Source organism: Strix aluco, chromosome 4 (genome assembly GCF_031877795.1).
Source record: "Strix aluco isolate bStrAlu1 chromosome 4, bStrAlu1.hap1, whole genome shotgun sequence".
Taxonomy (NCBI): Eukaryota; Metazoa; Chordata; class Aves; order Strigiformes; family Strigidae; genus Strix; species Strix aluco.
Window position 1 is genome coordinate 91243126 of NC_133934.1, and position 25694 is coordinate 91268819.

General features: G+C 45.8%; 2 protein-coding genes across 6 annotated transcripts in view; one reads left to right on the forward strand and one right to left on the reverse strand.

Annotated features, from left to right (window-relative positions):
* CDAN1 (codanin 1) overlaps nucleotides 1–21296 on the reverse strand; it is a 33824-nt gene extending 12528 nt beyond the window's left edge. For 4 of the 5 annotated variants that reach the window (XR_012623255.1, XM_074824217.1, XM_074824216.1 and 1 more), the window contains exons 1-17: nucleotides 21171–21296; nucleotides 17766–18466; nucleotides 15972–16196; nucleotides 13140–13333; nucleotides 12583–12702; nucleotides 11595–11673; nucleotides 11080–11200; nucleotides 9931–10040; nucleotides 9146–9235; nucleotides 8016–8091; nucleotides 5612–5820; nucleotides 4716–4830; nucleotides 3757–3900; nucleotides 2932–3098; nucleotides 2227–2308; nucleotides 1466–1555; nucleotides 220–274 (exon numbers count right to left, since the gene is read on the reverse strand). Coding sequence is in view for 4 of the 5 variants with exons in the window: in XM_074824217.1 (XP_074680318.1) it covers nucleotides 220–274; nucleotides 1466–1555; nucleotides 2227–2308; nucleotides 2932–3098; nucleotides 3757–3900; nucleotides 4716–4830; nucleotides 5612–5820; nucleotides 8016–8091; nucleotides 9146–9235; nucleotides 9931–10040; nucleotides 11080–11200; nucleotides 11595–11673; nucleotides 12583–12702; nucleotides 13140–13333; nucleotides 15972–16196; nucleotides 17766–18466; nucleotides 21171–21266 (2674 nt within the window). In the remaining variant the exon portion in view is untranslated. The remainder of the gene's footprint in view (nucleotides 1–219; nucleotides 275–1465; nucleotides 1556–2226; nucleotides 2309–2931; nucleotides 3099–3756; nucleotides 3901–4715; nucleotides 4831–5611; nucleotides 5821–8015; nucleotides 8092–9145; nucleotides 9236–9930; nucleotides 10041–11079; nucleotides 11201–11594; nucleotides 11674–12582; nucleotides 12703–13139; nucleotides 13334–15971; nucleotides 16197–17765; nucleotides 18467–21170) is intronic. The other variant, XM_074824218.1, reaches the window with a different exon arrangement.
* Nucleotides 21297–21454: 158 nt separating this feature from the next.
* LOC141922394 (uncharacterized) lies at nucleotides 21455–24046 on the forward strand. Its single transcript, XM_074821534.1, has 2 exons — nucleotides 21455–22132; nucleotides 22974–24046. Exons 1-2 carry the CDS (start codon nucleotides 21670–21672, stop codon nucleotides 23630–23632), a joined length of 1122 nt encoding a protein of 373 aa, XP_074677635.1. The 5' UTR covers nucleotides 21455–21669; the 3' UTR covers nucleotides 23633–24046.
* The last annotated feature ends 1648 nt before the right edge of the window (nucleotides 24047–25694 follow it).

Consider the following 25694-nt stretch of genomic DNA (forward strand, 5'->3'; position numbering starts at 1 on the left):
TTCACCACATACTATTCACAGCTGCATGAGCTTCTGCAACACAGCTTTTTATCAAGGCTGACTCATACACAACTTAGACCTGAAGTTGTAAGCGTGGGTAAGAAAGATGATCCAAGGACTCACAGCACCAAAGGACAAATATAAATAAAAAGTAAAAATCTAAATTAAAAAAATATTAATATATTTTGTTTATATAGAAAATATAAATAAAACACTCACCAAGATAGGGACAGCAGGTATAAAGTAACTGCTGATCCACCAAGGGTACAGAGTCCTGGTGAGAAAAGGAAGGAAATGCTGAAAGGACAGAGCAGGAACAAAAGAGTCTTCAGTAAGTCAGAAATCCCATACATGTGGTTGCAGGCAGGTTTCAGAACTGCCTTTCCACGAAAACAATAAAAATAATTGGATTCCAAATCCACGGTAAAATTATGAACTTTGCAGCCCAAGCATTCAGTCCAGACCTGTAACACACAATGAGCTGCTCTACATTTAGTTAGCATAGCTCAGCCTTTACTTCTGCTCACTACCGAAGCCCAGCTGAAAGCTGACGGTTCCAGAAGGGAACCAGGACTGTTGCCACAGCTGCTACTCATAAAAGAGACACCTATCCATGGAGGAGAATAAATGAGGCACATCTGCTATGCATTACACCTCCACAGGTGTCTTCACCCAGACACAATGTGGAGTAATGTCACCCAGTATGTCCCCAGGCAGCCAGAGGCATGTGAGGAAAAGCAACTTCAGATCCCATCCAAGCAGGCAGTGTGTACTGCACTCATTTGGAAAAAAACCACCCAAACAGTTGATCTCTGAATCTTATCTCTGCCACTGAAGAGAGAGTGCAAACCAGAACTTTCTAATTAGAACAAGATACACATATATCATAGCAAACAGACCACTCATTCTTCAGGGAATACCATGTATTCTCTTGCATGGCTGAGAGTTACCTGAAACATCACACGTGCCATAAACTCACATCTTTTCTGCTTGCTCATACAGTTCAGTTACCCTTCATCATGCAACTGGAAAACAGGTGACTCCAAAGACAGCAACCTTGCTCTCACATCCCATGTTACTATTTCTGTTGAGTTCACCATCACTGTTACTTATTTCTGCGAAGAGCTACAGTTCTATCAGCTCACCTTGTACTGCAATAACCAGTGAGTAGGAAAAGAGCATCTGATCCTCCAGCATAACTTGGCACCTATTCTGCTAGCCATTGCAGCACGTGAGATGGCTCCTGTCTGACAAAAGCCCCAGAGCTGTAACACACACAGTTTACAATCCGGGACACAATGCGATTGAGGTGCTGGGACAAACTGGGGCATCACTTCCATTGGCCTACACGTGCTTAATGCAGTTGCACTGAAGCCAAGCTCCTGATAAAATCTTAAACTCCTGAGGCTGTGGTAGGTCCACCCTCATCCACAGATTCAGAGGACATGCTACTGCACTAACTCACCAAAGCCTGAGCAGAAGTCACAGTACCCATCATCAATCCCTCCTGCCTGATATCAGTGGTAAAAAACAACTCTTCAGGGACTGATGGAACCTGAAACAGAAACCCCAGCAGTTACAACCCAAACAGCAGTCAGTAACTTACACCATTTCTGATAAAGAGGGCAGTAAAATCTCACCAACCTGCCACCCACAAAAAAACCTATCACTAAGGATCCTCTCTGCCCTAAGGAGAACCTTTCCATAAAATTAAAGATTTAGTTAGATCACAATAACATAAACCGCCTTCCTTACCCTCCCCATACAGCATCTTTCACCTCTCCAACAGATTCCTGCTTACCATTTACCTTGCTTCCAACTGGAGGGACAAAAGGATTTTAAAAGTTCGTCACACACCATCCCTTTATCAGACAAAAAAATTTCCCAGTAATTTCAAGGCTACCAGATAGCACTCCATCTTTGTGACAAGAGCTTCCAGTTTTCACAGGAATCAGCTGTCAATTTGCTTACAAGGATGCAGAATTGTAAGTACAGACTGTGTTTAAGCAGCAATTAAAATTCTTATTGGAAAAAAAAGTTGCTTCACACAATTCCACTAAAGGAAAATAATTCTCCATTAGAATACAGAGGATTCTACACTAGTGTAAAAAAACCCAACAAAACAACAAACTTTGCAGTACTTTAACTCATTTCAATACTATTTTCTATTGAGTTCTGTGCCCTGCTTTTTCTTCAGGGAAAAGCTGCGTGCACACAGGAGGCTACCTGAAAAAGCCAACCCAGAACAGCAAGGATCAACAGCTTGTTCAGGAAACTCATCTCCTTATCTTCAGAAAGGACCATTAACCTGCCATGCAGCAAAAGAAGCAAGAGAGAGTGTTAGATTTCGGTAGCTCAATTTTCATTAAGGAAAAAAAAAATCCCAAACCACTCACTTTCTAATTATACTATTTGTCACCATGTACACATTCCTTACTTGTCTGCCTCAAGAGTGGAAAGCAAGCTCTACTTTTTTGAACGAATGCATCTGAATAACACGCTGTTTTAAGTTTATACTGGAAAAGCCAGTGTTAAGTAGCTCTCTAGAATGTGCTTCAAATTTCCTCATGTATATAGGAAAGAAAACTAGAGCATTATTTAGGCATGGGAGACATTGTAGGTTTAAGGTTCAAATTCAAGGTTTAAAATTCACACCTGCAGATGCAGAAGGGGTGAGTAGGGATTTAAAGAATTTTGTTTACTTAATGAAAAACAACATACTGAAATCAAATGTTAATCTCTGAGTTTAGGATGTGCTCCCTCTGCAGCTTTATGTAAGATAAGAAGTGCTCATGATTTGCACAAAAAAGAATACTTTTATAAGAATCTCAAACTAGGGCCAGCATGCATTCTCAAACACCAGGCACCTCACCTAAGCAAGCAAACCTTCACAGAAAAGTTCTTAACAAACATCCTTTCCCAGGCTCTTACCTGTATACCTGCAGCAAGAGACAAAATACTTTCCTGTAGTAATCAAGGAAGGGAGCAATGTGATCCACCAGGGAAAGGTACTCCACAATCCAAGGAATAGTGAGGATAGAACGTTGATCCCGAATAGATTGTCTCAGAAGCTTCAATACATCCAGTACAGGCAGGGTCTTAATGGACAACAGAAGTTACAGCAGCAGCTTGAAGTTCCCTTTTGATACTTAAAGAAAAACTTTACCTATTTTGCCTGTTTATCTCGACTTTCTGTCCAGGATTTCATCTTCTGTACAAATAAGAGGTGACTTTCTGGCTAATGGAAACATTTCTTTGCACACGAGTAGAGGTAAAAACCACCCTGTGACGGCAACCAGGGGTCCCACCAGGACTTCCAGAAGTAAGGCTATAAGCCTGACTACACACAAGGGGAGTCAAGGTCTAACACCTGCCTCCTTGCCTTCAGTCTGACACACTGCCAGAAGATGGGTGCAAGCCTAACAAAAACATTCCTGGTAGCTGGATTTTACACTATAAAGACAAGGCTTCTTAGCTAGGGCAGAGTTCTGGTATGACAGCCCCAGATTAGCACAAATAACAGAAGACTGAGTACCTCACCATCTGCTCCCTCTTTTCTAGCTTACACAAACTCTTCTTTCCTTTGTTCCCAACCCCAGAATATGCAGCAGGGGCACAGAAGAGTATAACATCATCCAGGAACCACTGGCTTGCTTTGAAAGGGCATAACTATTAATAATCCCCTTCTTGGATTAGAAAACCTGCCTGTCAAGCAAAAGGCCACGTTATATTTCTTAGAAGAGTCTGGTTTCTTACTTGGTTTCTTAACGCTACTGCAGAGTCTTGCAAGTCTCTAGTTGGTTGCTCCACAGTGCGATATGGCAGGAAAACAAGAAACCCCAGGAACTTGGCGAGGAGTCGTAGGCTTAGCAGGACCACAGTGAAGCGCTTCTTTTCATCCTGAAATGAAGAAAAGCAAGCTGAGGCAATGCTACCCTAAACTGGCAAAGCAATTACCTACACTAAACTTCCACTCCCTCCACATAAAAGGACCATATAGCTTCATCACCACTTTTAATAAGGGTAAATTTCTAAAATAGATACTTATTAAGCATTTCAAATTGCTTCTGCCTCCACTGCTTCACTTATAGCAAGAAGAAACTAATTCAAGAGCTTTCTAAAACAAGCAGCTGCTCAATCACATCTTCTTATTAACAACTTTGGAGTCAATGAGAGGACAGAGCGCTGATCTCACATTGCATCCTTTATACCATTACTGCTCTGCAGGTCTTCATGAACCTTTGGCTGCTACTTTGCTAACAGACTATAAGCTGTGACACCTTTGATAGGTATAGGTGACTGAAAAAAACATCCCAACAGGTATGAAAAGGCACGACCACAAATTCATTCTAAGATCTTTCTACATGGAAAAGTAACAAGGAGCTACTGCAACTGAATGCAACAACTGGACTCAGTTATTTCACTGATCTAACACAAGGTACAAACAACCTAAAAAGAGGCTCTCACTTCTCAAACTTTTGTGCATCATCTCTTATGGCACAGTTCTGTGAAGCACACGGAAGCATGCAAGTACACGGCAAGAGGCTTTAACATCCATAACCAAGTTGCAGAATTATGACAAAACCAAAAGAAGTTCTTGTACTGCAAATACAGTGGTGGAAGCTCCAGGCAACTCAGTCAAGCCAGTAATTCTTTGGGTACTGAAACAGCTCAGGGAAATTCCTGCCAGGTGGGTTTGCAAAAAACAAGCTTACCTGTTCATCCATATCTGCTTCCCCATCACTGTGCTCATGCTCCACCAAAGTAAGGCCATTCAGTTCGAGTATCTTCAGGCACAGACTATCCATCAGGTGCTGATTGAACTGGAAACTTCAGCAAAAGATGATGATGAGTCAGTCTGGGCTGAAAACAGCAGTAAAACCTCAACTAACACACTGCAAAATTTGAACCTTGTCTCATGGGTTGTATGAAGCATCAGCAGACAGCCAATGTAACAGACTGACAGTCAAGAAAGCAAGGGACAGGACTAGTACTGGCTGACACCCTTCTTTTCCGCTCTTATTTTGCACTTTTTCAAACAGATGCTGTTTAGCAAGTCCCAGCATAAGGATAACAATATGGATCTGTCGAAGCAAGAAGCTGTAAAATAACTGAACTTAAGATTCAAATCTCCCACAGATCACAACTCCTCCATGCTGTGGATTGTGAACAACTCAGTAAACAAAACCATGAACTTGGCTTCACCCTGTAACTCCTTAGCTTCATGCACTACTGCACATGAAACACTTGGCCAGTCCAGCACCCTTGCCAGGCAGCACTGCACGCCTTGGCACTGGGAAATTCCAATGGCCTGTGACAAGATATTACAGTTTTATATTACAGTGAAGGAAAATTATCACCAAATAGTCTAGCCTGATGGAGCACACATATGCACAAACACATTCTATGCTCCAGACAGAACCTGTTTATTAACATGTTCACCACACGCACTGGCCAAGAACACCAAGTGCAGCGTTATGCAGCTTAAGAACATTTCTGATATGCTCTGCTTCTGATACGCTCTACAACTCCTGGCTGCAAGAGCAACATGCTGGTGTTCCCCACTCGCCCGCATATTTCACCAAGGAAACAGCGACCATGGGCAGCTAACCTTCCTGCGCTGAGGATGAAGTCCCTGAAGAACTGCTGGCACCCCGGGAACGAAGGGGGTGGACAAGGTCCTCTGATGCTCTGAGGAACGACAAATCTTTCCTGCAGCCTCTTCAGACGGCTCAGATTATCAGAACCCAGCATATTAAGGACATCCTGGTCGGGGGTGTCTCCCCAGCTTGCGCCACCACCAATAGGACCTTTACACATCTTCAGGAGACAGAAAGAGTAATGAGGTGGAAAATTTGTAATAAGGCATCATGTCACTTCATCTCTCATCCCACATATTCTCCCTTCCTCACAAGACTTTGTTTTAGGAGTAATCCAAGCATGACCTTTTCAGGTGGGCCACGTACAGAAGATTTCTTTTCCTCACGCCAAAACACACTACCCACCTTGGCCATAAGCAGCCTAGAGATCTTGAGAGATGGATTTCCAACGCCATACATCTAACTCAGGCACATCTAGCAGGCTACATTTGGATGTGTGGAGACAGCACCTATCACTCGTATGGTCTTCATGAACCACTCAGTAGGATCTTTAGCCCAGTCTCCAAGCACTGTGATACTGCACTGTGATACTGTGTTCCCAGACCAGGTTTTTGTGGAGTTTCCACAGAGTTCAGTAAAGTTAAAAAATTAACGTCCCCCTCACTCCAACACACAGATACTACTCAAGACTCAAACAATCACAAAATTGCAGAACTGTTTAGGTTGGTTGGATTAAATGATCCAAGAGGTCCCTTCCCTCTTGCTCCATCAGGGTCAGCTACAGCAGGTTGTGCAGGACCATGTCGAACTGGGTTTTCAATGTCTCCACAGACTGGGACTTCACAACCCCGCTGGGCAACCTGTTTCAGTGTTTGACTACCCTCACAGTAAAGAAGTGCCTTCCTTTCTCTCAATTTGTGTCCATTGCCTCACGTCTTGTCAGTGAACACTACTGAGAAGAAACTGTCTTTCTCTGTGACATTCCCTCCCATCAGGTATTTGTACACAGCACTAAGATAACCTGGAGCCTTCTCTCCTCCAGCCTGGAGAGCCTCCAGCTCTCTCAGCTCCTCTTCATACAAAAAATGCTCCAGTCCCTTAATCATTTATGTGGCCCTGCACTGGACTCGCTCTAGTAAGTCTGTATCTTTCTTGTACTGGTGAGCCTAAAACTGGACACAGTACTCCAGATATAACCTAACTAATGCTGAGTAAAGGGAAAAGATGACTGCTTACTTCTACATCTAAGACAGGATAGTTTTAATAAGAAAGATCCCACTAAAACCCAACATTTAACTAGGCATATCAAATGAACAATTACTAGGTCCAGTTACTCCAAACCGAGCAGTCTCCCCTCCCAAAAGAACATCCTGTTACACTTCCCAACCTCTACATTATCAGGCCTCAACATAAATCCTCAGTCTAGGTTCTTTTCTGCATGAGTATCATAAGACACATAAGATGTTGCAAACCACTTTCTAGTCAGACACATTGGATTCACTGAAGACTCCCAGTTATCAGTTTAAATCTTTGGTTACCCTTGTGAAACCCTACAGTCTTCATTAAGAAGGCACAGATATAAAGGAGAAATACAGTACCTAGGACTTATTAAATCCTGTTGATGCAACAAAGTCCATCTCACCTCTTTCCCACAATCTCCCTGATCACACACATCAGGTAGGACATTGATGCAAACTCAGAGCAGACACTAGAGGAATTTTCAACATTCCAGCAGCTTGCAACTTCCTGGCAGTGTGTACGGGCAAAACTCAAGGCAGAGTTTTGTGTCTGTCTTGCTATCCAAAAGGAAGCCACCAATAAGACAGCCATTTATAGAGAATACAGTGAATATCTACACTCCAATCAGAAGCATCTTTTCTTTCTTCATTCCTTCAGTTACAGTCAAGTCAGATGATGCTTGAAACTGGCCAAAAAAACCCTGTAAACTACAACAGCAATACTACACCAAAAAGAGGCTGTTGCAGTGTTGCACACAAGAACCAGAGACCCTTTGCAGGTAGTACACTCATGTTGCTAATGAACATAACTGGGAACCTCTGCATTTGATACATGTCAAAACCCATCCTAAAAATTTCCAAAAATTGTAACTGTTCTAAAATGAGAAGGTCAAAGTAAATAACCATGGAGAATGAACTTGCAGCTCATCATGTGCTCAGTGTGCCTTATCCCTGATTTATACAGAGTTCATCAGTAATTTATCACTCATTTATATTTTTGGAAAAAGAAATTCCCATCCTGAAAACTTGGCTCTCCCAAAAAAGTTTCAATGGGAAAATCTCAAAGAAACTTGCAAGACACAGTTTGTTTTCTCAGGCTGGGAGAAGGATCAAATCAGCTTTGATGTATATCTTCATTTTAAAAAAAAAAAAAAAAAAAAAAAGAGAAGCTGTTTACCTGGATAAGCTGTTTCTGAAAGAGCCTGGCAAAATGGCTGTGGTTGCAGGTTGCAGATAGGTGAGCCATCATGGCCCTGTGAAGGAAAACATCACAAAATGCTGACTGGGTCTCTGTGGTATAAAAGAAGTGTTCTAACCTCAAACTATATCAAAAGCATAAAATAACTGCTTTTAACAAATTGATCTCCAAATGCCACTGCAAAAAGCAACATCTTTTTAACCAGGTTTCCCTAGCACTGAGCCCCATCTGCTGACCATGGAAACAAAAATTCTCCCTGAGCACCTGCAGAGCGAACACAGCTGTAGCAATAAAAAGACTCTCTTCCTTTCCTGCAATAATGCTGTTATCTAGGAAGAAAATTAACTCATTCAGCTCCCACACTCCCCTGTGCAGAGCAGTGAGTTGAGAGTTCACACATATGCAAGTAAGAAAACAGGAACAGCAGTACTTCTGAAGCCCAAAGAGAAGGGCTCAGTTTAAGTCTCAGCCTTGTTTTGCTCCTGTGGTGAAGAGTCACCTTCGCACATGTAACCCGAGTAGGCTGGTGGTTAAGACTAACACAGGAACCCACAAGGCAACTTCTTTCAAAACCATAATAATTTCTTCATATATACTCCATTTTGATAAAGCAATAAATGAATAAACAAGTTTGCTTTCCACAGAAAGAGCCACAGTTGTCTTCAGAGTACAGAACACATTAGAACCCCCTTGAAATAATTAGAAGAGCTAAGAGCTTCTGAACACGTAACACACTTCTCCAACTTAAGATGAGTGGGGCATTGGAAACTTGAAATGCATACGCAAGTTATATACTGACAATGTTTAGAACACAGTATACCAGTTGTGAGAGTGGTTCTTTCTGTGATAATGAACAGGGAAACAGCTACACCAAGACTGATCAAAATAGGCCCTTGTCACTTATGGCTTGCTTCTTTGAGATAACAGTTGATACTTTTAAATACAGAAGTGAGTTTACATTGACAGTATCTTCAAAGAAGCAAAGCTCCCTTCAGATTAGTCCAGAAGACCATCAGAGAGAAGATGGAACTTAGGATGCCGAGCCCAGTATACTGCACCAGCAATTCAACTACATTAAAGAGCTAGCTGAAGTCGTGTAAGACTCCTACCTGATCTTGTTGCCCAGAACTCTTTCAAAGTCCCAGCCAGTTTTTTCATGGTTATCCTCCCATTCACGCAGCAGTTCATAAAATATATCCCTGTGAATCAAGATATTTAAGGGTATGAATTCCAACTCTTCAAAGTTTGAAGTAACAACTGAATATTCAATCGCTCCTAAGTTCCCCAGCAAGAATCTACCTCAGATTAAATAACTCAAGCCTCTAAGCATTCAGATACCTTTGCAAAACTCATTAATGTTAGCGGTACTTCAAGGAGTTTCCATTTTCCATGTCTGTGACAGCAAGTGCTTAAGCTTGTTATGCCCAAGCTCTGACGGAATGACCAAAACACCCATTACCAGACATACTGAAGACTGAGAGGCAGGAAAGAATAAGCCACATGAAATAATACCTATGAGAAGAGAAAAAAGGACCAAGACAACTTGCCATTCTCCCCTCACCCTGTTGCTGCAAGCATGGAGGGAGGTGGCAGGAAGAATAAAAGCATACCAGATTTATATGCAGAAGCAATCCAGTAGGGTGACACACTGTACTGGCATTTACCAGAAGTCTCAATAACTCCTGAAGTTATTCTGTTCTTCTCTAAAGACATTAAGCATTTAGCTCCTGCAGTCAATATGGACAAAGACTTTTTTTTTTTTTTTAATTAGAGTGAAAATCTCAAGATTTTTCTACAGCATGTAGCATACATGAGACATTCTTAATATCCTTTGTTCACAGTCATGGAAAGATTATACCCTGTGAGTCATAGAGTAACAGTAGAAGAAACTTACCTTTGTTTCTTAAAAATGTGAAATGCTCTGTCACTGGGAAAGTTAGAGCGATTGTCAGTTTCTGGCTGGAAAGAAACAGACTGCACAGAGCATGGCAGCAGGAGAGACACCTGTTAAAAATACAAAGGCAGCCATCAGACTAATAGTAAGTCCCTAATTTATCCAACAATCTGAGACCTAGAAAAAGCAGGGAAGAAACATGATGAGGAAACCAAGTATCACTAGTTGAGTCATTCAGACACCAGCCATCTCCCAATCGCTAACTGCGAGTAAACACCAATGAGTTTATAACCTGCATAACACTACAGAGGCAGAATCACTCAACATTATGAGTGGAAGCATCTCATGTCTCTAAGAATTCTCTGCAGAACAGACTGCAATCCATACTGATATGGCGTGGAAAGAATGCTCTGCAAACACCCGAAGCGTAGCTTCAATTAGGGCTCCAGAGAAGGCAGAACAGTGGCTGGCAATTTCTGTATTATTCTTCTTTCTCCTATTTGAAAAGCCTATGTCCTGACGTAACAAGAGACCTTTACTTACAGCTTTAACTAAAAAGCTCAGCTATTGACATGCCCTAGTCTCAGAAAGCACGCTGTACTTTCTTTGCCAAGAGTCATTTCCACTTTTAAAAGATGAACGAGACAAGATACAAAATACATTAGGGAAGGCATTCCTACCATCCAGCTTTAGTTCCCTAACACAGATGATTGGATGAGGAAACCAGTTTTCACAAACTGCACTGTCTCCTCTGAAGCTTCATTGGCCTAAAAGGAGTCTGTAGCTATGAAGCAAATCCCCTTCTTCCAAACTACATTGCACCTAACCAATCATTCTTCTGGGCTCCATGTTTGTTAGATGAGAATCTCAAAAGCAAAACCTGACCCTGTCAAAGTCGCTGGCTGAGGTCAGGGCCTGGAGCACAATGCAAGGCTAGCCAGCAGCGATTCACAGCTAACAATCACTGGACCTAGTAATTCACTCACCCACTGACAAGAAAAAAAATGCAGCTTTTAGACACTTGACAAAGATGACATGACAAGGTACTCGAAGTAGAAGCAATGAGATTTAACATCAAAGCCATCGCAAATAAAAGAGCAACAGCACAAAGGTCTGAAGCAACATCAGTTGAGGTCTGCCAATTTTTACCTTGGCTGTGCTGCTTTCATAAGCCTGCCTGAGCCTCTCATGCAAGGTGGGAGAAAAAGATGCAATCCGTTCATTTTCAGCCAAAAGCTTCAGCATCCCCTTTTCTAACCGGGAAATAATTCTGCAAAGACAACATGGATAAAACCCAGACAGACATAAACAAAACGTGATCAGACCTAAAGAAATGCTTATACTCTTTGTTTATGGGGCTACCAAGTAAAGAGCTCTAAGCCCCAGGCACCCAGCATGAAATCCTACTGGCATCTGGAGGGCCAATTTTTTATTGCTCCCACCTCATGACTTTCCCATTCTTGCATAATTACACCGAAGTTCAGTAGACAGATCAGTGCAAGGAAAACTTCACAGACATCCAAATACAGATCAAGTTGTGTATTTTGAGGAAAAAATAACAACCCTGTGCCTGGAAGTGGTAAAGCTCTAAAATCCAAGCACACTTGCTTAACCTCATACACATCTGCAGACATAAGCAGAGGAAAAAAAATTATTCAACTCACTCATACTGATAATCCAAGACTTGAACAGCAAAATAAACACAATTGTGCACACTTCGGAAATGTTGTCTCCCTGATGCATCTAAAGGAAAAAAAGAAACATGAGACAACAGCACCTATCACCATTTATAAACTGCAAGACTAACAATTAGCTCTCAAGGAAAGCAGGAACTGCCATATCAAAAAATAGTCTTCCAGACCGGTATCTAATTTCCAGAAGTTCCCATTCCCTGCCAGCTGAATAGACAAATCCTCCCATCCCTATCCTTCCTATACTAAAGGCAATTTAAATGTTTAATGCTGTATGGGAATGAAAAGATTCCTTCTCAACGTTCTGGCCAACAGTAAGCAGGTCCAGGACAAAAAGCAGACCAACTGCAAACAGACATCAGTTGCTGTTCCCATAGCTGAAGAGTCTGTGTTCCTAATCTCAGCCCTAAGAATCAGTGAGTGGCAAAACAAAGGTCAAATTGAGGCATCTGGGGCGGGTGTCTCATGTTAAAGCTCCTCTTTTGGTTTTTGTATCCACATCAAAGTACTAACCGCATCAAGCTAAGTCTGAATTTGCCAAAAAACAAATGCAACAATTACACATCTATATGGGTGGATCCTGTGCACTCATAACCCAACCTTCAATTTAAGATACACATAGCAGATCAAGAGCACTTTTGAGTTGCAAGGACCAATGGAGGGGAGACTTTAGCATATCTGTCATTCTCTCTGAAAGTCAGTGTTAGCAAGTAGCTACAGGAAATCTTACACAAGAGCAGAAAACTAGATGCAAACATTATCTAGCAACCTCACTCTATCATTTTGCAGAAGCACTTCCCATACGTACATGATTTTTGTCAGCATCTCAGATGAGTCCCACAGTGGTAATAAGGTGCTTTTACAGAATTTAAGACTGAGTGTTGGAGCTAAAGGCAACTACTCTATATCACATTATCATCCCACGGAAGTGACATTCTTTCTTCTCAATACGATTGCTTACCTTCACTTCTTTCATTGTCTTCAAGGTCACTATCCCCATCTTCTGCAGTAGAAGTGCCTTTAGATGTCAACAACTGCAGAACAAAAAAGAGCTCCAGAAAAATATTTGGTACCAGGTTTTCTGGAAGAGAGGAAATCAGACACTGAAGGTGGATATTCAGTATTGACCTGCTTTAATAAATGAAGGTAAAAAGATAGGTAACTGTTCTGTGGCAGAGTCAGCAAAGAACTCCCTTCCCACACATGGCCACAGTGTAAATCAATATGGGAATTACTGGAAAGATGTGTTAGGGAAGGGTCTGGTTTCAGACAGGGCCATACAATTTCAGCCTACTGCAGCTCAGAGTACTGCATCAGGTTCACCTCCTTCCCTAAAATTATACCTAGTAGCCATTTATTCTAATAACTGTGTTGGCTTGGTTTATTTTTCCAGGTGTTATTTGTTTGTATACATGCAACTGTCCCACAACTTTCACTTCTCATCTACCTTCCCCTCGCAACACACATGCAAGTTCAAAGCTCAAAGAAAGGTCAGTCTCATGTCTTCTGGGTCTTCACCTGCTATACACGATGAGTAGAGCTGCGCCAGACACTCCAACTGTTTCTTGCAGGAAACCTTAGTAGGATTTGCACAGGTCACCAGATGGCTTTCAGCAGGAAGGCTAGCACTGCGAGTGTAGCTAGGCTTAGTAGGAGTACCAGGATCAAGAGATATCCCTGCAGGAGAAGATGCCTGGTGCAGCAATTTGCATCTGAAATTCAAGAGCAGCGAATTACCACGTGACTGAAGATGATACACAGCAGCCATGCGGCCAGAAGAGGTCTTTCTCTTGCAGTCTAGCACGAACAAATTCCTGCAATAACTAACCATGTCATTTACACTCTCTAAAGCTGCTTTTAGCATGACAGTAATTTAACTCATCTTTCCCTTACTGAGAAAGGATCTTGGGACCAACAATCAAAAAAATCACATTCAAATTCCAACTCTGCTAAAATAGTGTGGCACTTTGGCCAAATTATCTCACTAACCTAATGTTATTGCTTTTCATCTTAACTGGTATTTGTTAAGGACATGGAATCTGTTAGAGATCAGGTCCTAAAAAAAAATCTTTGCATGTACAATTTCTGAAAGCTAGACACTTTACAAAATCTATGAAAATAAACTTCACATCCATACCTTCAGATATATTTGTAAGTTAACAGCACCCTGAGAAGATCCAATACCACTAAAAGAAAGGCAATGCAACAACTGATGAAATCCCAAACTGGCAACGACAGAAGGAACAAGCTACTTTAATTGCTGGACTCTATATTGACAATGTCCACTCAGTTAAATACACAGATACTGTAAAAAAAAAAAATATACCTACAGAGGTCATGCAAAATGCAGCAGCAGAGTGGCATACGTAAGAAGCAGGAAAAGCACCAGTAACAACAATATCAAATGATTGTTAAAGATCCCAATGGAACATCCATGTTTGGAACATCACACCACCTCTTACTACATTGTCTCAAAAATAAAATCTTTGAAAGTCACTTTAAAGGCTGTGGGGAAGACAGAAACGTTTTTATTTGCAGCAAGGAACTTTTTCTATTGGCCTATTTCTAGTGAAACTGCTGTGATGAAGAACAATTTAGGCACAAAATGGGAGTAGAAAGGTTATTTCAGAATCACAGAATCATCTAGGTTGGAAAAGACCTTGAAGATCATCCAGTCCAACCATTAACCTAACCCTGACAGTTCCCAACTACACCACATCCCTAAGCGCTATGTCAACTCTACTCTTAAACACCTCCAGGGATGGGGACTCCATCACACTGGCCAATTTCCAATCTGTCGGGACCTCCCCGGTCAGCCAGGACTGCTGGTAAATGATGAAAAGTGGCTTGGCGAGCACCCCAGCCAGCTCCTTCAGCACCCTCGGGTGTATCCCATCCGGTCCCATAGACTTGTGTGTGTCTATGTGATGCAGTAGATCACTGACTGTCTCCTCCTGGATTGTGGGGGGGTTTCTCCCCGTCCCTGTCCTCTGGCTGAGGAGGCTGGATTCCCTCAATACAACTAGTCTTGTTATTAAAGACTGAGTAACACCTCCCTTGCAATGAACATAAGCACCCAACTGACACAACTGAAAATTATTTATTAAAAACTTTGGAAACTCACCAAGGCAAGACTCCAGTAATGTAGTTAAGACTCTGCTTCACTTCTGCCTCAGTGTTGTCCTCTACCTCGGCATGAATTTCACCTGTTGCCCTTGCTCAAAGTGACCCAGCTGACTGGGGGCCGTGTTAGTTTTGTACCGCAATTCACCACCACTACTGATGACACAACAGCAGCTCCCAGCTCTCAAGCATGACAGGTCAGATGAGCTCACCTCGTGGGCAAGATTCAGCCCACATGCTGCAATTTCATCTACTTTAGTTTACACATTTCAGGTAGAATTCAGACCGGAATAGGTACTTCACTGAAGTGCAGAGAGGCAGGTTTGAATCCTGAGCAGTTCTGTTCCAGGTCTGGTACAAACAATAACTCACGAGACTCTAGTGGGTCTGTCTCAGCCAGTTCTGGTCCCGCTGAAGTGAACTGCAAGGCTTAGCAGGAAAAGAATTTCACCCAGAGGAGTTTCCCCAAGAACAAAATCTACGAAGAACAGCAACTATAAACAATGGCTTCTCTACTACTGTGCTTTGATTTTTCTCTGAAGTATCAATCCTCGCAGACTAGCAGTGATATCAATTTACTGAGGATGAAGGTCACAGAGTAACTGAACAGCAGAGACAAAATTAGAAGCTAGAATTCACTTCATCTCCCAGCACACAATTTTCAACAGATAACTGCAGTAGTAACTTCTAAAACAGAATCTCACACTACCCACGTCCTGTTTTTTCTGACTACAAGCTTGTGTTAGTCTGCCTACCTTGCAAAATCATTAACACTTTCCCCACATTTGCTTCACTAACTCATTTTCTTCAAACCAGACTATGCCTTCCATCACAGGCGCAATCTTCAAACACAGCCTAATTACACCAGCTCAAACCCACTTGCTTTGCCTGTGCAATCTAAGGAAAGGTGCACAGGACATGGCCACACGTGCAAGCCCGTGGTGAAACAATCTTATGAAAGCAGTGAGGACTGACTAAATTCTGAAGATAAAGTGAGGGTCATTGTTCCAGAGTCAGCACACCTCTAAAACGACAAACATGAGCTACCTGCATTAATATCCTAGTCTGATACCAGAGTCACACTTGGGGTTCGGCAAATTACAGTTTAAGGTCACCAGTATCTGTTTTGGATATTCTTCTGGTCATTTCCACTCTGATATTGGTACCACCTAAAGCAAGACAATTAAGAATCAATACAAGCCTATCACCACCCTGCTCAGACTGTACCGTTCCTTCTTCAGCATCTCCCTCTCCTCTTGAAGGCTGTTGCTTATCACAGATGTAAGGTTTCCTTCCTGGACAGCGGTAAAGGCCTCAAGGCTTGACCCAGATGAAAACCGAGCTGCTGGAGACTGGCTGACGGGCGTAGAAGTGAAGCACATCTTTGGTTTTGAGAGGGGGCGCTCAGCACTTACAGGAGTTGGGTTGATTCGCCTTGATGGCTTGCTTTTGCTGAAAAAGTGAGAAGTGATTCCACTGAAATCAAGCTAAACAATAAAAAAAAGGTCTCAAGACACACATGCATGCAACTCTTCCAGAAGAACCTAATGCTAAAATAAAATGGATATGGAGTCAGGATACTGACTTTCTAAACTGTACGTACAGTTGCTGACTTTATTCTGGTCACTGAATAAAAAGTCATGGAGCTACAGACTGCTAAAAACAGCCTGCTGACCCTTGCTGCAAAATTAATTATCAATCAGCAAGCCACAGAACAAGTAACACAGTGCCACACAACTCTTCTAATTTGAGAGGACAGAATATGCCTCATTTTAGTAAGACACTAATTCACCAGCAGTTTCTAACATGACCATGAGAAAAAAAGAAAACAAACAATCAAGCTGCCATTGTCTATTAGTAAGAGTCCAGGCTTCTGAGTTACCACAGGCCCTTTAAGTTTAGGGAAACCCATCCTTCCTGCATAAACTACCCAGATTTGCCATTCAGGAAAGGGCTCTGTAATGCAGCTAGACATATAGTGGAAATGAGATACAGGAACATAAAGCATCACACTTCAAGTAAATGCTGATTGCTACATACTAATTGCTATGGTGTTCTCAAAATCGGTGTAGTGTTGGCTTCCAGACACTCCCTGACCTCTTTCCTCACTCTATTTCCTACTTGGGCATAGTGCAACTGAAGAAGAGACTTACTGTCTATATTGGAAACACACCTTATCTCCCTTGGCCAAAGCATCATCTAGAGTACCATCTAGACCCAGCATCTGGATCTGCTGTACCACAGACCCATCAATTTTCAGAAGGAATTTTGCATGTCCAACTAGAAAGTCCCACTTCCAGAAACCCGTGACTAATATGCGGAGCAAACAGGCTGACACGAAAGCCTTATGTTTGGTAATGAGAATTTCAAAGAGTAAAATCTCAAAGCGAAAGAAAAAAGGATCGAGGCAATCACAACACAAACAGCTGCCCAGAAGCTAAGCCAAAGTCACCAGGGAGACCAGGGCTTGCTGCAGACCAAAGAGAACACAGGCATCAGCCAGCTATTTTGTCCATGATCACAGGGCACAAACGAAGCTGCACGCTAACATCTGTTACCAAAAGCCACAGAACGTCAATCCAAAAGCTTTTTTGCTAGCATCAGCAAAGCTGAAGAGCCTTCCAGGACTGCTCTTCATTAGCAATTGCTATTGTGTTAAATGAGAAATCTGAAGAGCCGAGATAACGCTGACTTGTTAAAACACGCAAGGATAAAGATGTGCTCAGCTTCGTATCAGCTGGTCTGTGCACCGGTAAGCTGCAGGCAGCATCACGAGCGAGAGGCTAAAGAGGCGTCTTGGGCAAGTTCACCGAGTGGGAACCTGACTACCCGTTGAAGCAATATTCCCCTACAAGGCAACCGTAACAAAGCTGTTCTGCCCAAGGAGCCCAGAAGCCAGCCCCCAGGTATTGTTTATTACAGCATCTTCTGTATCTGGGCACGTGCAACAGGATGAGCCAGTCAAGGAACAGTAACCTGCAGCACAACCCGAATGAGACAGCAAGGCAGGCTTGATCTTACTTTGTCCAGCCAAAGGCAGCACCCATGGGCGGAAACTCCTCCAAGTTGTTAAGGTTTAGCTGGCTGGGTGGGGATCTGGCAGAAACAAGAGGCACTTCGCTTCGCTTCCTTCTCCCTCCGCTCCACGATGCACTGTCATTCTTCCCGTCTTCCTCTTCAGCAAGGGAACGCCCCAGATCCCGAGCTACCTGCCGGCCAGAGGCGCTGACCGAACTACCACCTTTCCTTCGGCCTCGTCTCACTGGCAGGGCGTCAGGCGTGGCTGTAATGAAGCTCCCCAAGCTGGCCTTCTGAGATGACCGCTTCTCGCCGTGGTTAAGGACAGGGCTGTACCCAAAGCTCGGGCTGCTACTGGAGACCACGCTAGGGAAGTCACCACAAGAGCTAGATGGGTTTGACCCAGAAAAGGAAGAGGAGTCACTGGATGTTGCAGCTGGAGAAAAGCTGCTATCTGTGGTACAGGTGGTCACCGAAGTCCTTTGGGAAAAGAGCTGCACTCGGCTGCTGGTTGCGTGGCCTGCCCTCCTTTCTGATCCTGTCCTTTGGCTCCCAGAGGCCTTGGAATTAGGAGTTTTAGCAGGAGTAGAGGGTCCATTAGTCAGGATCTGGCTGGTCTGCTCCCTTAAAAAATTTAGCAGAAAAGGCACAAAGTCTTTCTGAAGCAAACTAAGAGATACCAGCTTGTCGTGGATGTGGTTCTCCTGCAAGGAAAGAGGACAAATCATTAATATAAAGATGCTTCTTTCCATGTGCCCAGACTCATTCAACTAGGAACTGTGGGATTGCAATACACAATAAAACACAACATGACTTGTCAAAGCAGGCCACTGAAATTCAAGTGACCTTAGGGCTGGTCACAGATCTGAAACCCAGCCTCCATACAAGCCATTTTGGCAGAATTTTTCATATGGAATCATTCACTTTGGTCTCTGACTGGGAAACAGTAGAACTGTTCCATGAAAACATCAGTAATACTGAAGAGACGGACGGGGAGAACTTGGAGCAACTGACACCCCTAAACGCAACGTTTCAAAAACATGGATACTGAAGCAGCTAATCCTCATAGAAAAATCTAAAATCTGCCAACTTCTGTCCCCTATTTGTCTGTGAATGCCACCTGCTGCCACAGAGGGGTGCTGTAACAACAACTGTTCAAAGCACTTTGAGCCCTGTAGTACCAAATACAAGACCAAAGTTGCTCTTCCATTTCAATAATTTTGCTCCCTTGAGACCTCACAGAGGTCTAAACAGAGACTGTGCAACTTTAAGGTACACGAAGTTTATCCTTAAGAAACTTAAACAAAAAAACCCACCACAGACTCAACGCACTTAAAATCTAAACAGGTGGTGGTGATCTTACAAGGGTAAATCTAGATGAAAAAGACTTCATGTTACATGCACAGTTCAAACTGTTGTACACTGGATAAAACGTGTTCCTAACACTCCACCAGGTTTCTGTTTCCTCTCAGTGGGATTCAGCAACATTTGCAACAATACCAGAAGCAGCTCTCACAGGCAGCAACTTATTCTTTACCAATATTAAGATCACTGCACACATATTCCTGTTTGTTTGTATTCACACCTCCATTTCTGAAGGACTTTTTTGTACGAAAGGAAGCACTGAGAGCATGGCCATGACTGGACTCCTACTGTCCTCAACACCTATGCTCAAATCCGTATTTGAAAGTCTGAGAGCAATTCAGCTTCCTGAAGAAGCACGAGACTCTGACACAGGCTGGGTAACAAGCCAAGCAGCCAACGCTCACTGCTTTAGCACTCTAACAGCGAAAAAACACAGGTCAGAACACAAACCCCATGAGGTGTCAGAAGACCCAACTTCTTACCAGCTCCAGTCCAAAACTGCCACGAAAGCTAGAGCAAGCCATAGCCCACCATTTCCTCCTGGGTTTAGCGTAGAGGCACAAAGACAATTACAGTCTGCGCTAGGCACAAGGTCAGGTAGTTTCTCCAACTTTTCAGAGCACAACCTGCTTCCACCCATCTTTCTCTGCGCAAGTTAACAGAGGTTTGGTTCCTCCACGGCCGGGTAACAGCGACCTGTCAACAGCTGCCAGATGCGAGCCTCCCACTTGCTTTCTCACACTGAAGCGATGCAGCCGCTCCCAGCAGCGAAAGGCAGTTAGCAATTCCCTTGCAAGGGCAAACTTTTCGGGCTCTGCACCTCTCGCCCATACAGTGCTCGCTGAGCTGCCGGTGTCTCAAACTTCCTAACCTCCGCAGGTCTGCGTCTGCAAGTCACGCTTTAGGAAACAGCGGACGACATAAAATGCTGGTTCCTTCTTCCTACACAAGTTTAGGATGACAGCGATTCTTGGCTAACTCACGTGGGAGACAGCAACGAGTTTTGATTTTAACTAATACTAGGTAACACTCTCCAAGCAGCTCAGGCAGAAAATGCTTTAGATAAAAATTGTTTCTCTACATTATCAGTGAAATATAAGCACTCACAGTCCACCTATGGTTACAAATGCTTTTATTACCCCAGGAACCCAAATTCTCCAGCCATATCCCATTACAAAACTCAGCCTACTCAAACCCTCTCCCAGCTCTGAAAGATGTTCCTCAAAGTACAGGCAGGACGAGCAACCAGTCGGGCCACTCCGTGACATTTGCACAGGGCCATGCACCGGGCCCTCTGGCCCAGCCGCGCCTGGGAGCCCAGGCCCGAGGCTCGGGCGCTGCACTGCGCCGCCGGCGGCCTGCGCCGGTGCCCACACGGGGCCGGTGACAGCTTCGCCCGCCCCTCGCCGTTACTTTCCCCGCTAAAGACGCGGGGAGCGCCACCCCCTCAGGACACCAGCTGCCCTCCCCGCCCCTCGGTCTCCGCCAGCGCACGACAGCCGGGGGCCGAGGCACCGCCTTCGCGCCCCGCTTCCCGCGCAGCGACCGCGCGGCCCCCCCACCGCCGCCGCTCCCGCCTCAGACCCGGAGCCGCGCGGCGCCACCGCCTCCCGGAGGCCGCGGCCGCCCGGCCCAGGCGGCGCTGAGCTCCCGGCGGGCGGGCTCGGCCCTGCGGACTTTAACGGCGCCCGCGGCGCTGGCACACGACGCTGGTCCCGCCGGGCAGCTCCCGGTGGCAGCTCCCCGCCGGCGGCCTCGCCTTCCCGCCGCTCCGCTCAGAGCCCGCCCGCGGCGGGGGCGGTGCCGCCGGCTGCTAGACGGAGCTCGGCCCCAGCTCCCCGCCGCGGACGGGGCCCCGCGCTGACCCGCGCGGGCTTCGCCCCTCGCAGCGGCGGGGGGTGGCCGCCCCCCAGCTACGAGGCGGACAAAAATTTCCCGGCCCGCGGCGGCGGAGGGAGCTGGGGGGGTGGCGCGGCGGCAGGCCCGGCCCCGCCGGAGCCAGGGCCCCGCCAGAGGCAGGGCGGACGAGCCGCCGCGCGTTACCTCAGCTGAGCGGTGGCCAGGGCAGTGCCGCAGCCACCGCACCACGGCGCTGACCGCCACCTCCTCCTGCAGCAGCAGCTCCAAAACAGCCGCCATTCCCCGCTGCCGCCGCCGCCGAGCACGCGCACAACCGGTGGGGGGGGGGGACGGGGCGGGCCGGCGCCGGCTGCGGCCGGGCGGTCCCGCGCGGGGGCGGGGCGGGGCGGCGGCGGGGATTCCCGCCGGGGAGGCGGGCGGGGGCGGGGCCGGCGCGGGCCGGGCCGGGCCCGGGGCCGGGCCCCCTCCCCATGTCAACACGCGGGGCACGGGGCGCCTGCGCCGGCCCCTGCGCGTCTTTTCCTCTCATGCGCGGTATTTGCTTCCCCAGCAAGGCTCGGGGCCCGGCCTAGCGGCGGCGGCTCCCGCGGGCCGGGGCGGGGGAAGGGGCAGGGGCGCCCGCCCGCCCGCCTGCCTGCCTGCCCGCCCGCCCGCCCGCCCGCCGGGCCCCCCTTGGCGGAGGATGGCCGAGGACTCGCCGAAGCGGCGCAAGGCGAATTTCAACGAGGCGGAGACGGAGGTGCTGATCGAGCAGGTGCTGAAGCACGAGCAGCTGCTGTTCGCGGCGGGGCCGGGCCGCGCCTCCCCGGGCCAGAAGCGGAAGGTGTGGGAGCTGATCCGGCACAAGGTGAACCCGGTGGCCGCCTGCCCCCGCGACGTGGAGGACCTGAAGAAGCGCTGGCGGGATCTCAAGCGCCGCGACCGCAGCAAGCTCTGCCGCCTCTCGCAGGGCTGCGGGCCGCCGGGCCCCGCCGCCCTCGGCCTCCTCCTGGCCCCCGCGGAGATGCCGCCCGCCGCCGCGCCGCCCGGCCGCCGCCTCCACCACCACCACCGCGCTTACGGCTCCCTGCTGCCCGCCGAGGCCGTGCCCATCGTGGGCGGCATCGACACGCTGGAGCTGCCCGGCGCCGTCGTGGGGGAGATGGGTGAGTGCGGGACCGGTACCCTCCGCCCGGCGGCCCCCCCGCCGCGGCTGCGGGAGCCTCGGCAGCCGCTACCTCGGCCTCCGGGGGCGGGAGGGCGCGGACCCGCCGCCGCCGCCCCCTCCCCGCCCGCCGCCGGCGCGCAGGGGCGGCGGGTACTCGCCCCGCTTGGAAGCGCCTGCTTCGGAAAACTCTTGCGAAATGTATACGCGCAAACGGCAGAACGGGGGGATTCCGGGCTGTGGGTTGTCAGAGTGCATCCGAACAACACCTAAGAGTAACGCCCATCTCGTAGTAGGTGCCCGTCTCTGAGGCGTTAGACCCCGCCGCCCACGATCACCCGTGTCGTACTTATTCTTGCAGATGCAAAAAGCCACGCCAGCCTGCAGTGCTCGGCACTACAAAGTGCTGCGAGTACATAACTTCGTACGTACCGGAGAGACATCGCATTAGTGCGCTGAAACGGTCACCTTCAATACCAAGGGATTTCTTGCAATCACAGTGTTTCAGCAATGCTGTTACTGGTTACCGCGTGCACGGTAGAGCATGAAATGAGCTTGCAGTGAACTTTGTCTCTTGGAACCTAAAACTCAGCTTCTGTGCTGGGGCCGGTGAGGGATCTGTAGTATACAAATATATGGTTAACTGGGGAATGGGTGTTATGGTTTCCTTCCCACCTGTCAAGGTAATATGTATTCTAAAGGCAGCAGTGTGAGTTGTAGAGTCTTGGTACAACGACTGATGTTAGTGCTCAGTGGATAAGAACACATTTCACTGACCGCCGAGGTCATGAAGTTTCTTGCTGACTCTGCTTTGCTTTTCCCTTCCCCCCCATCTCCTCTAGGGTTTAATGATGATCCTGGCCCATCTCATCAATCCAGCCTTGAGAAGATGAACCTCAAAGAAGAAATAGTAGTGAAGGTGGTAGAGCCAGAAGAAAGCTCTGAGGACATGGCAGTGGTTCCACCTAGCCAAGAACAACTACCTTTTCTGGGGACATCAGGCGGTGGTTCCTCTGGGAAAGTAAAAGCCAAAACAAAAGGCAGGTCCCAGGCAGACCAAAATGAAATAACTGAAGAGGACCTGGTGCAGATTCAGCAGACCCAGATGCAGGTGATCCAGTCTGGCTTTGACAGTGTCAACCACAACCTCCGGCTGCTGCAGCAAGGCATGCAAGATCTGAGTAACAGCCTCAGCATCATGGCGCATACGCTTGTTGCTATCAAGAACGTCTATGTGAAAAATAACACTGGCCCGACCACGTATGCCACCGCCTCCACTCAGACCACAGCTGGGTACCTGAGCCCAGGTTCTCCCCAGGTCTCCCCCGCTGAGGACAGAGGTAGGGCGCAGGTGGCTGGGAGCAGCAGCAGGAGCAGCAGCTGCAGCTCCAGCTCCATGTCACAAGAACCAGGTCCTTCCGAGTTTCCTCGGCCCCCCCTGAGAACCATTAAGAAAGAACATCCAAATGGCTGCTACTACTTCTGCTTTGCAGATGTGTAAAAACTTGAATATATGTAAAGTGACTGTGGTGTTAGGTGCTGTTGTATGTTCTGCTCCGGCCTGTGACTTTGAAGGAGCAAAGTGGACTTGCCTCCCACGTTTTTCCCAGTGGGAAACATTTCGCTATAGGTGGCATTAAACACTAATTACCCATCTCCTGTTTGTTAACTCTGTTGCAAGTTGGCTAATTTTCTTCTGTTTTCTTTATCCTCTTACTCTCCTAAAAAAACCAACCAAACAAAAAAACAGATTTATTTTGACTAAGACTCTTGTCTGTATCATCCTTTGTTTATGTGACCTTTTCAAAAATAAAAGGCATGAGAGTGGGGTGAAAAAGTAACACTATGGTTACCAAGCGGCAGGAGCTGTCTTACACAAGTTGCTTAGTTTTTTGATTAAACAAACTTAAGAAGTAGTCGGGTTTTTAAGTACTTGCTTTTTCTAATAATGTCAGGGGTGTTTGCTTGGTGGGGTTGTTTGGGTTTTTTTAAGTCTGAGCTGTGCAAGGCATCACAGGGAGAATTTGACATACCTGCTTATTCTAGGAATGGTTTAGGACTGAGCTGTTGACTCATGAATGTACCCCTCTGAATTCATACAGCATTGTTCCACTTGGCTGTTGTTCATTCCCAGCTTGTCAAATGCGCCTTCTCCTCATAGGCATCTTGTTTTACAGCACTAGCAGGGTAGGCTCACTCTTGTCACATCATTAAAATAGAGAAATACAGCAAAAAAGTACTAATTGATGAGGGATGCCTGGCTTTGACATGGGGTAGTTTTTCCCCATATGATTTATAAGCAGTCAGATTTCACAAGCCTTCTGGAATCAGTACCCAACATTTGAAATACAGAGAGCAAAAAAAATTTCTGTATTTTACGTGAAACGGAAGTTAGATTTGCTGTTAAACAAATTACTTTGCTCCACACAGAACAAACGCTGCTGCATAGTTTACGAAGCTTTCATCTTCACCTGTCGGAGACATGAGTAAAATCTTCGTTCTTTTAGCTGTATATCCAAGGAAGAAGAAAGACAAGGAAGAGTTGGAGCAAAAAGTAATCTGTTAAGTGTCAGTTCTGAAACAAGCACAATAGAATCATTTTATCTTAATGTGAAAAAGTAAAATCTTTTCACATTTAGAAAAGGGGAAACTATTGTCACTGGCACTATTCTTAAGATACATTTAAGGCTATATATTAGAGTCGCTCTACTTTGCACAACTGAAAATGAGCAGAGGTAGTGTGTATGGCCAGTGTCCATACTGGAGGGGAAAAAAAACTCACCTCAATTTTATCCGATGACCTGAAAAATCATGCAGGTCCTCTTCTTAAGCATTTATCACCAATATTAAAGTTCTGCAGATAAATTTGGCCTGTAGCAATGACTAGCTGCCTCTAGTTTTCCAGTCATTTTGCACAAGCATTCCTGTTGCAAGAATTTAGCAAATACAAATGACACAGAGAATGGCAACCCAATTGTCCCTCTCCTAGCAGCATAGGAACATGTAATCATAGGGTAAGATACATCACTTTTGCAGTCAGCTTTGATAAAGCACTGTACCATACGAAATGTACTTTTAAGTACTTTCTTTTACTTCTCCTCTTATGCTATTATGGTGTACTGATTACACACACGCATGCCTCAAAATCCAGCAGCTGCTGCCTAATAAGACATGAACACAGGGTAGTCACGTTGTTAGCAAGTGTTTCCCTTCATTATCATAGATGGAATAAAATATGCAAATATCTCACAAAACAAAAACATCTACATGTACAGCACATTGTTAATTGGGATTAATGCCTTGACAAAGGGGAGGTTCTCAGCTTTAACAAAAGGAGGTGGTGTGGATGACAGGGATCACTACCTTATCCAAAAATTGCTGGTTTTAAAAACGGGAAAGGAATAATCCTAAATCTGACTTGATTGTATGTTGTTAAAATCTTTCCAAATTAACCTGTTGGAAGCATTATTTCTCCCCTGTTAGTAGAGATGGGCTGTCTCGAGCAGTGTTTTCTGTAACTGAAGAAGGCACCCTTCATTTGTATTTTGTTCTCATGTGCCCAT

Coding starts and splice junctions, on each gene's coding strand:
- LOC141922394 (XM_074821534.1), top strand. CDS start 21,670: ATGGCCGAGGACTCGCCGAAGCGGCGCAAGGCGAATTTCAACGAGGCG. Junction 22,133..22,973: donor CGCCGTCGTGGGGGAGATGG/GTGAGTGCGGGA, acceptor CATCTCCTCTAG/GGTTTAATGATGATCCTGGC.